This window comes from Callionymus lyra, chromosome 5 (assembly GCF_982586985.1).
Source record: "Callionymus lyra chromosome 5, fCalLyr1.hap1.1, whole genome shotgun sequence".
Taxonomy (NCBI): domain Eukaryota; kingdom Metazoa; phylum Chordata; class Actinopteri; order Syngnathiformes; family Callionymidae; genus Callionymus; species Callionymus lyra.
The window spans coordinates 8156333-8168082 of NC_141822.1; the positions used below are offsets into that span (position 1 = coordinate 8156333).

The following is an 11750-nucleotide window of genomic DNA, read 5'->3' on the forward strand; positions in this document are numbered from 1 at the left end:
TCATCAGGGGCCATATTTGTTACACTGGGGGCCATCAAGCAAAGATAAAGAAGCTAAAAGTATCAAATAAATAATAAAACCAAACTAAATATATTCTATATACGCTGTTTGTTTTTTTTAAATCTTATATAAAGGCACTTTTTTTTCCAGAAATCATGTTTTATATTCACTTAACATGTTTTTGAGGGGAAATAAATACTTACAAAAGTGACAAAAGCCTTAAAAATATATATATTTTGAGACTGGTAATGAAGAATAGAAATACATACAAAATCAAATTGTTGATTTCACCACAGTTGAGATTAGATACATTTTTTCGGATAAATATTAAATAAAGAACATGCAGCAAAGTTGTTCTTTGGAGGAGACGAGGATAATTGTTTTATTGAGGGTTTAACAATCGGGATTTCTTAAACCTGCCGTCATTTACAAACCAAAGTAAACGTGAACTAATAAACTAAATAAGTGTTTAGTTACTAAAATGGTAAGCAGATAAAAATCTATCAATTCAAAACTAAAAAAACATGACAATGATCGTGACAATACTATGGCGTGCAGATATCGTTTGTGTAAAGAGAAGACTTGTTAGATGAATAAATAAAGAAAATGTATTTACTGATGATTCACGAATGACTTCAATGTTAGCTTTTCTGTCCGTCCTCAAGTGACTGCAGGATTCAAACATCACTCCTGGAGAGTAACGATCTACAGCGATTTAGTATTGTTACGTGTATTTCTACTTCCTTAAGTACTTTTAAAAACTATCATTTGACTTATTCTTAATGACTTGATGTTTTATTTGAACTCACCATAATCAAAGTCAAATTATAATAACGTAGACGTAAAATAAATTATGAAATCTTGGATTAAAAAGAGATTAAATATATATATATATATATATATATATATATATATATATATATATATATATATATATATTATATCACATGTATAACCACAGAATATAAAATAAATGTATGAATGTTATCGACGCAGACCTGATGCTTTGAGTTTTCCTTTTTATTGAATTTTATTTTTGTCATCTGTCTATTTAGATATTTGTTTTGTTTGTTTCCCTCCTAATCTAAATACATGTTAAGTCATCATTTGAAATGATAAAATGTGCATCTATAAAAATAAATGATTTAAACTCCACAAATGTTTGCTGCATTTACATTTTTAGATTCAGTTTTGTATCATTCGACACTAGAAAAGAGATGAATTTTATTGAGAAACATTTTAAATGTAATAAATCTCGAGCTACATTAACGATCCTGGGTAAAAATACTTGCGTATTCAAGGACGAGCAACTTGTTGTAATACATTCATGAATCGAAATGTACTGCTGGTCGTACATCAAAGCTATCTTGAGCTCATGGAGCTCCATGGCAACAACCAGGATGTTGTTCTACATCTTTGAATATTAAAGAGCAGACAATGGAGGGCGAGTCACGTGAGGTTTGTCGATGGTTAACTCTTTTATTAATAGAGGGACACGAGTAATTACCGGAGCAACTTTTCCTCGTGGTGTCCCCGCCCTGCTCCGACGGCTGTGGGCGAAGGGTTAAAGTCTAGCTGACTAACAGGACCTTGTGGTGGGAACGCCGTGCCCTCCTCCCCTCCCTGTCTATGTGGCACATCCTCCTCAGATCCTCTCCACGTTGTAATTAGGGGGGGTTCGGCCGCGAAGAGCCGGCACTAGCCGGTGGCAGGCCAAAACAGCGGGGGGGACGAAAAAAAAGGGGGGGAGTGTCGGCAGCACGTGTCCCCCCCTCCGTCCCGGGAGTGGGTGGGATGGATGGAGAGGAAAACAAGTGACAGTGGGTTCGCCCTCCACGGCCCCGACGCTCTTTCTCTCTCCCTTCGCTATCCACTCGCTGTTGCTTCAAGCTTCGCACTATTGTTTGTCTTGGCAAGTTTTCACAGGGAGGGGCCCCTGCACGGCTGTTTGTGCAACCTGTTGGGGAACTTTTTCAGGACCATCTGATCTCTCGCTCTCCTTCCACCTTTTTACCCACGCTCTTCACAGTGGGGGAAGTCAAAATATTCCACGTGCACCATTGCATTGTTTTTGATAAAAATAATTTAAAGGTAGCATATTTACCGTTTTACCGCTCGAACCACAAACACAAAAGTGGTTGCCTAGCAACAGACAAGAATAAACTAGGCGCAGGGTTGGGTATCCGAGGTGTGTACCCGCAGGTGAACTCCAGGATTTACTGCAACTGATCTACTTTTTTTTTCTGTGAATGGTTTTGATCTGCCCGTGTTTTGGTCGGGCGGTCAACAATGCAGCTGCGGCCGCTTCAAAGTATTTATCTTCGCATTCTTGTGACCACCGAGTGTGGATGGACGGCCACGTTTTTTAACAAATCTATTCATAGAAGATGAATGAACGTCTGCCGGAGGAAGAGCGTAAACATGCAGTGAATCAACAGGTAGGAGGCTCGGGAGGAAACCGTACGATTGTTCATCGAGACACAGGTTTGCTGAGACGAGTAAAATGACAGGAAACAAGTATCTGATTCAAATCTGACCTCGTTTTTTTACTTTCTTGATGAAATCCGTCAGGTGATGAGGGGGAACTTTAGTCAAGTTATATTTACAGCAGAAAAAACTGAAGTAAGGTAAGGTAAAACTTAAAAAAAAAAGTTTTTTTCCAATAGCCAGCAATTTTTCATAAACAATAAAAAAAATAATACATAAAAAATAAAATAAGAAGAAGAACATAAAGAGAAAGAACAAGATGACACAATCTAAGTCTAAAGATAAAGACAAAGAACATAGGTCAAAGAAAAACAACAAAGACAAAGGATACAAAGACTAACATAGAACAGAACATCCAGATACTCTCACTCCACTCCTGCCCCCGAACTCAGAATTGTACAATTTAATAGCCCGAGGAATGAATGAGTCCCTGAGTCTATTTGTTTTGCATCTGGGAAGGAGCATTAACCGGTACGTTGGCTCAGAATTCTACCATACATTTATTTTGCCACTCGGTTTAAGAGACGCCCACCTTGTAACATCGTCACAGTCGCTGGAGCTAATTTCTGAACTGACATGTGCTCGATGGCTTCTTCTTGCTTAGAATATTAAGAAGATTCTTTAAAACTCAGGTAAATTATTGTATTTTTCTGAACGTCTTTGGAAGATTTTGGTCACATTTTATTGTTTGATGGATTTGTATGTGGGTTCACTGGAAGATTTTGTAAATCTATAGTTATATCAAAGTATAATATTTCATTATTTTTATTACTCAACCATCTGACGATGAACGTAAACATTGCTCTGCATGAACTGATAAAAACCTATAGACGATAAATGGAGAGCCGAAAAGAAAACTGTGTTGATTTGCCAGCTTTTAACACCATATTGGAATTTCACTTTATCAAACTAGCACTTTGGAAGATAAACATATTTGTTTCTGGCGCCCCCCGCTGTTATAACAAGGGATTGCAACAGTGTATACCAGGAGTGTCAAACTTAATCTAAAAAAGTTAAGCAGGCAACAAATGAAAAAAAAATGTAAAGTATGAAGAAGTTCGAGTCTAATTGATATTTTGTCCATTGTTGTATATTCAATTTATCTCAGTGTTTGTCCTTATTTAACATGTATTTCTTCAGTTTAACTCTCATTTGAATTCTCTGTGGAATCTGTTCCTTGTGCTCCTGTTCTAAAGTGTCCCACAGTCTGCTTGTGCATTCGTTTATAAAAAATAAAAAAAAGAATTGTTTTCTCTTCCTGGAATCTTAAAAAAATTACCCCTAGTGCTTTAGCCATGATGGAAATGAATGCAACCGTCGTCTCCAATCCACTGCCTCGAAGTGTTTTCAATCTGCTTCACAAGTAATGACTGTTTAAATTGAATCAAACTATCCAATATTATTTATAACAAAACTAATTTCCAAATGTTACCTAGTGGTGCTTTAATGTACTAACAATAGGCATCTGTAGCGATTGGCTGGAGGGTCTGTTTCAAATCCTTCCATCAGAGTACCTTCAAGTTAAATTCAACTGGATTAAACTTGTGTCGTGTAACAGCAATTGTCATTTCATCTACTTTACAAACCTCGTTGTGATTTCATAACTTCTACTAAAACAGATGGTTTCCTTCCATTTGATCGTCGCTGAACTTTCACAACCAAGTGAATGTTTACCTCAATTTTCATCCAATAATAATACTTAAACTGAAGAGTAGACTCGACTCCCACTGTCACGGCATGAAGAGTGAGATATGAAACAACATTTTTCTAACAAAATAAACTCAAAATCAGTCATCACTCATCATCCAGAGAGGAATGTGACCTTCGTTTGTGTATGAAGAATTTCAGATTTTGATGTGGAGAAAAAGTGTATAAATACCACTCTAATATATTTGATTGTGTTAAAGAAGATAAATATTGACGGTCGATTGGTCATACTGTGTTTAAATTCAACGTCTGTGTCAAAAGTCAACAATAGGCTGGGCGGCAAAGCATTACGGGAGGTGTTCAGGTCACTTTCATTGAGAAGGTTGTTGAGAGTGAAGGCAACTCATACAATAAAGAGTTTGCAAGTTCAAATACATGTTGTTAAACCAAATTAGTGGAAAAATTAAACAGATCAGTAGTTCAAAGAGTTTGCAGGTTTAAATACACGTTGTTAAATTAAATAAGTGGGAATATTAAACAGGTAAGTAGTTCACAGATTTAATTGAATCTGGCGGGTTTTCTGAATATTATTACCTACGCAAATGTATTTTGTTTGTAATATTTAGACAAAGATGTGTGCTCACCTGACACACAGAAGAGCTGATCTGGTTCATAGTTGAAGCTTCAATTCATTTTAGATTTGTCGATGCTGTCGCTTATAGAAATCTGTGACAACAAAAAAGACAACATAATAGTGATATTAAATAATTCTGACTTCAATGAGTGAATAAATCTAGTCGTTGTGTGTCTGTGGAGAACTCTAACCACGTCCATCTCTGGTCCTGCAGGAGACAGTAAGACAAAGATGGTCCATCACAGAGAAGAAGACCTGATCGGGATCCCGTTCCCCAACCACAGCAGCGACGTCCTCTGCAGCCTCAACGAGCAGCGCCGCGACGGCCTCCTGTGCGACGTGGTCCTCATCGTCCGCGAGCAGGAGTACCGCACGCACCGCTCGGTCCTGGCCGCCTGCAGCCAGTACTTCAAGAAGCTCTTCACCGTGGCGACGGCAGAGGGAGGCCACCGGCAGCAGACGGCGGCCATTTACGAGATCGACTTCGTCGGCCCCGAATCCCTCACGGCCATCCTGGAGTTCGCCTACACCTCCACGCTGACGGTGACGGCCTCCAACGTCAAGGAGATCCTGAACGCCGCCCAGATGCTGGAGATCCCGTGCATCATCAACGTTTGCCTGGAGATCATGGACAGCGGCGGAGGAGCCAGCGACGTCACCAGGGAGGAGGACGAGGAGGAGGACGCCGAGGACGAGGAGGACGAGGATGAAGAGGAGGAGGAGGAGGAGGAGGAGGCTAGGTCCAAACAGGACGAGGAGGACAATGTCAGCGAGAGGTCGCTGCGTTCTTCGGAGAGCAGAGAAGGTCGAACCCCCGTGGGCACCGAGAACTCCTCTCCACCCAGCACCTCCACCTTCACCCATAGAGAGTCGTCGCAGTCGCAGTCGCCTGACGACACGCAGGGGAAACAGGTACATCACTCAGGTGTTGTACTAGCAAGAATCTGAAGATACGATCCCAATACAGGGTCAATCGATATACTATCGAAACAAGAATATATTTGTAGTATTGTCGAGTACTTGACTCTGGTGTTGTAAAATTTACAGACCACATGATTCGTGACAAAGTCGTAACAGCTTTCATTTGTTTTGAAACCAAAATATGTCCAAACATCAGTTTAAAAAACTGCTGGAGTCACTGTATCCTCTCGTCCTTAGTCATCACCGGGACCTTGCAGGTTTTCATTGCAATTCAGAAGTTGAATTGCTGCGCAGTGAATGGTAATTGTTAATTTGAAAGAATAGATACAGTGATGTAGAATATCAATATGGTATCATGGAAAGAAAATTTTTTGGTATTTTCTTACACCTCTGTTTTTAATAGCGTTTTTGAAAATGCTTTTAGCGAAAGGTATTACTCACTGATATATTCTCAGTTTGCTCAAGTAAAAGCTGCTTCTCTATAGTCACTTGAATCTACTCGGGTCAACTTCTTTTTTCTTGCAAGAGGATGAGGCTCAAACCTTGACATTGCATTTTACAGCTTCAGCTGGAAAGGGTGAAGAAAAAAAAAAAGAAGTAATCTGTAGCCGACTTTTAACACCAGAATATAACGTTAAAAAAATAGTATTTAGAACGATGGGAACATAGTTTTCCACTAGAACCTGTTGCACAGTTTGTGCTCCAGATACTTATTCATTTCATGTATTGCAGGAGAGTTTGGAGAGTCGAGCCCTCAAGGATTTCTCCATCGAGTCCCTCCTCCAGGAGGGGCTGTACCCCCGCATGTCAACACTGGAGCGCCGAGCCAACTTCTCCCCTCTTCTGCCAGGCTTCTACCCTTCCGTGTGGGCAGCGGATTTCCCAACGTTCCCTCAACATTTCCTGGATCCCGGCCACCAGCAACATCCCCGTCCCGGAGCGTCACCCCAGACCAGGATCCCACCGAGCTTCCCTACACCTGCTCCGCTGGAGGCCTCGCGGCCTCTGGACCTGGCGGTGAAGAGAGAGATCATCAAAGAGGAAATGAAGGAGGAAGTCCCGCCCAGTCTGCTGCACGGCAACTTCCTGAAGGAGTTTGTCAGCGCCGGGTCGGTCCCGTCCGAGGGTCATGTGCTGGGTCCGGTTAAGGACGAGGCAGACTTCCGGTCGTACCTGAACTTTCTGAGCTCGGCGTCCCACATGGGGGCGCTGTTTCCCCCGTGGCAGCTGGAGGAGGAGAGGAAGATGAAGCCCAAGTCTTCGCAACAGTGTCCCATTTGTAACAAGGTCATCCAGGGAGCCGGGAAACTGCCGCGACACATGAGGACGCACACCGGAGAGAAGCCGTACATGTGCACCATCTGCGAGGTCCGCTTCACCAGGTACTGCTTCAAAATACTTACGAGGTCACAAGAATATTGCTTTACAAACCTGTGTTGCAGTAGAGAATCTACCAGGTTAACATCGCCAAGAACCAAACAACAAAATTTTTCTTGGTAGGAGCTTAAAATGAGCTTAAAACATCCAAATGATTCAATTAAACACACAAATAAAAAAGGTAATAGTTGTTTATTTAAATTTAAATGTTGCTTTGAAAAAATGGATGAAATAATTAAGTGAAATTTCTTATCTTTTCCTGGTTACTTCTGCAAAAGAATCCACTTCAATCTAAAGGCCTTATCCGTAGTTTTTTACTAGTGTTTCTGGCTACCCCTAGTGTCGGAATAGTGTATCTGCAACGTAGTCAATTATCTGTTTCGCTGTCACCAATTTTTTTGCATGTACATTTGTAAACAAAATTTCAATTATCTTCCTGGTAACTTCAAAATGTATCTCCGTACCTCGCATAAAAACACAGTCTCTGACCCACTATTCAATCACATGAGTCATGAATTACTGGAATTTAACTGATCTTGAAAGAAAATGTGCAAAATTCATTATAGTTTCAAAATGTTACATAGTGTTGCTTTGAAGAAAATTGCAGTCAATGGTTTGTGCCTGACAAGGTCTAGGACTAGTACAATAGAAAGTTAAACAAAAAAGGACACAAGTTTCAGAATCAAGACAGAATTGTTATTTTAGAAAATATTGTTAGCCCTTTAACTGAAAGCTCATCAAGTATTACGTAAGAAACAAGTACGTCTTATTCTTTATTTAATTTAATCAACATACTTATCTGATCTTTTGAGGACACGAGTCAGTTTCCTTTCAACAGAACAAACACAATAAAAAGAATAATGTGACCTACTTGTTCATCCGAATGGAAACCCCCTGATTTAAATTCTTTGAACTTGTCATTCATTTCTTATCGCTTGTTATCGGTGATATTTCCGTCCATATTTCTAAATCCCCGCTCACTCCTCACCTGATTTATTTCTTTATTTAAGTTCTATCAAACTTTATTGGCGTGTCGGACTTGACGGTTCATGTTTTTAAGGTTATTCTCTTAACTCGCCGCATGAATAAGTGTTTTAAAATTAGCTTAAAATACACTATGATTAGAAATAACAATAAATCCATCTTTTTTAAAACATATTTTTAATAAACAGCTAATGCTTTCCCCCCTGTTTTATCTTTTAAACTTGAAGAAGTAAAAGAAGGTTGTTGGTTTATTTTCGATCCCACGCTCTCACAGTATGACGATCATATTCCCCGGAAATGAAAACTGGATGACGTTCAACAGCGTGAGGGGAAAATAGATCTTATTTACAAACAATTGAGTTATCAGTTGCTTGAAATAAAAGTCATGCCTTCTCATTTAAAACAGTTATAAATCATTCGGGAGCGTTTTTTTAAATGATGAGTCGATTGAATTAGCTTTAAAAATATATGGATAATGATGTTTGAAAAAGAGGTCAGCGACAGACTCTGCCAGAGCGTGGGCGCTACATGTTTCTTACATAACACACATTTGGATGGACATTTATTTTTAAATTAACTGTTTACAATAGTACACAGCTTTCTTGACTACACATTAAAGTATAGATTTTATATATATTAATTACAATTAAGTATAAAAAAGTCGATTTCCTAATATAGTTTACAGTCTTTCTATGAAGTAGCTCCTGATACAAGGTTGAAATGGATAAAAAAATAATACATGTAGTGACTTTTTTTTAAACTTTTTAAAACTGGAGCATGTTTTACGTCACAGGATACATCATCGTGACGTCAGCAGCACTTTCACTGATAAATGACTTTAGATAAACACAAAATGACGTTATTTTTGAGCTGTTTTTACGCATCTTATTAAACAACTACGGTAGCTAGTTAGCATGTAGCAGCGATAGCCATTGCGTTAGCATGTAGCATATTTTTAATATTATGACGATAACATTTTTAAACGCTTGAAAACAACTTTATAATACTAACACAGTAAAGGATTAATAATATTCACTAACCTTGAGCACTGTAAGAGATGCGATAAAGCACCATAACATCGCGTTTTTGTTGTATTATTATTTCGCTAATTAGCACTTCCTGGATGTGGCCTTACAAAATAAAAGCACCGGCGGGAACATAGCGCTTTTAAATAATAATAATAATGTTTAAATAAATGTTTAATGTTTAATTTTTAATAGATCCAGTTCATTGTTTATATTTGCTCTGTTAAATAGTTATGAGGGAAAAACTAACTCAATAGAGACACCTGTTTAAAAAATATAAAAATGAACAAAGTGCCGCATTTAAATAAAATAAAATAAATGTTTTATTTGTAAATATATATAAATATCGGGTTCATATCTTTCTACATTATTTTAAAAATATTTAGCTCTGATTTATTTGACAAGAATAAAGACTTCTAACTGATCTTTATAAAAAATAAATATTAATAAATAGATCAACTTTATTATACCTGAAGAAAGTAAAACATTAAATAATTAAATCAAAAGTTGAAAATAAAAATGTCTTATTTGTAGATATAATGTATACAAATTATGATCTGGTTCAACATGATACATTAAAACGTTCTACATGATTTAAATATGTTTAATTTTTATTTATTTTAAGTAGAATAAAGACTTTTAACTGATATTTTTAAATAATAAATATGAATAAAGTAAAATATTTAAAAAAAGAAGAAAAAAAAATTAGATGTAATATATAAAAACAATTCAGTTTACGTCATACATTAAAATGTTCTGCATGATTTTAACATATTTAATTAAAACATGTTTTAAGTTGATTAAAGACTTTTAACTGGTCTTTATGAATAATAAATATGTATATAAAGTAAAATATTAAAGAAGAAAAGTAAACACAAAAATAATATAATTAAAGGTTCATCATACATGATACATACAAATATTGTACATGATTTAAAGATGTTATATTTTGATTTATTTGAAGTTGAATTTGAAGTTTTGAATTTAAAAGACTTTTAACAGATGTTTTAAAAAAAAAAATCAATAGAATACTATAAAAAGAAAAAAACAAATGTACAAAATATGTTCTGCTCTCAAAGTGGGATCAAGTGTAGAAAATATGGATTTTCTTTGTTTTAGATTATCCAAATAATTAAAGAAATCGCTTTTTTAAAATAAATATTTAACAGAAAAACATTACAAAGCTATATAAACAAAGTTATATATTATTTATATGGAAGAAAAGGGAATAAACAACTTGTTAAATGAATGCCGACACGAGTCATTTGTCATTTTAAGATAAATAAATAAATATGTGACCAAATAGTCAATAAAAGTTTCTTCAGAAAGAAAAGTGAAATATAAAAGTTGACGGTTGACTCTGTGTTTGGCAGACAAGACAAGCTGAAGATCCACATGAGGAAGCACACGGGCGAGAGGCCGTACATCTGCCTCCACTGCAACTCCAAGTTCGTGCACAACTACGACCTGAAGAACCACCTGAGGATCCACACGGGCGTGAGACCGTACCAGTGCGAGCATTGCTACAAGAGCTTCACGCGCTCGGACCACCTGCACCGACACATCAAGAGGCAGAGCTGCAGGATCTCCAGGCCCCGGCGGGGCAGGAAGCCGGCCCTGTGGCGCTCCACGCCCGCCAGCAGCTTCCTGTGCCCGCCGCCCGCCGGCGCCGCCGCCCGCCTGGACGAGAGCGGCCAGAACTACCCGCCGGTCAAGGGCGCCGGACTCGGGGAGATGCTGGGACTGGGAGGCAGGAGCGTGGAGGGCAAGAGGCGAGGAGACGAGGACCGGAGGCAGCGAGGGGTGTTTGCCTTCGCACTGGCGGGAGAAGAGATGCTCGCTCGCTCGCCCTACTACGCCTCGACCTCTGACCCCTGGACAATGAGAGTGGAGCGGACCACCGCCATTCCGGAGCCGGCCAAATGAACAGAGGAGCCTTTTTTTCTTTCTTAAAGGAATTGAATCAGTGGCATCAGAATATATTGAATTTATTAATTATGTATTATTTTTCCATTTTTTAATGATTAACTCATTTTTATATTAAAAGATTTAATTTAACTTTTTAACGCTAAACTTTGATAAAAAAAATTAAAAAAAAAAGGAATATGTTGTATTTTAAGAATTTAATTTTTTTTAAATATTATAATAAACTCATTTTTTTTATATTCAAGAGGTTTGATTCAACATTTTAAACGTGAAACTTTGTTTTGTTTTTTTATTTATTGTTTTTTAAGAATTTAACTTTTTCTTTTTTAATTATTTAAATAATTAATTTGTATATTGAAAGGTTCAATTTAACGTTTTAATTGTTGAGGCTTTGATTTTGTTTAATTTTTTTTTTTTGCACTTTAACTTAAATAACTAACTAAATTGTAACATTTTCATATTGATGGTTTGAATTTGTTTTTATTAAAATAATGAATTCAATAATTTGCATATAAAAAGGTTGATTTTGTTTTATAGAAAAACATATTTTCTATTTTTTTTTTTTTTTTACACATAGAGTTTAATATTCTAATTCCATTAACACAAAAATAAAACTTCTAAATTGAACCTTTTTGAATTTGTAGCCTTTTAAATTCAGTATTAAAAAAGGCTCCACCAGATTATACCAAACGATACTGAGCGATTTGATCAAACTTTCAGTCAATCATGATGACAAAACCTTTTTAAAA

General features: G+C 37.2%; 1 protein-coding gene across 4 annotated transcripts in view; it reads left to right on the top strand.

Annotated features, from left to right (window-relative positions):
* zbtb7c (zinc finger and BTB domain containing 7C) overlaps nucleotides 1-11111 on the top strand; it is a 32022-nt gene extending 20911 nt beyond the window's left edge. Inside the window, exons 1-4 of one of the 4 annotated variants that reach the window (XM_087790688.1) lie at nucleotides 2488-2958; nucleotides 4983-5680; nucleotides 6422-7071; nucleotides 10449-11111. In XM_087790688.1, the coding sequence (XP_087646814.1) occupies nucleotides 5000-5680; nucleotides 6422-7071; nucleotides 10449-11001 (1884 nt within the window). In that variant the 5' untranslated portion in view covers nucleotides 2488-2958; nucleotides 4983-4999 and the 3' untranslated portion in view covers nucleotides 11002-11111. Of the gene's footprint in view, nucleotides 1-2487; nucleotides 2959-3004; nucleotides 3120-4982; nucleotides 5681-6421; nucleotides 7072-10448 lie in introns of those variants that run through there. The other 3 variants (XM_087790686.1, XM_087790687.1, XM_087790685.1) reach the window with 3 other exon arrangements.
* The last annotated feature ends 639 nt before the right edge of the window (nucleotides 11112-11750 follow it).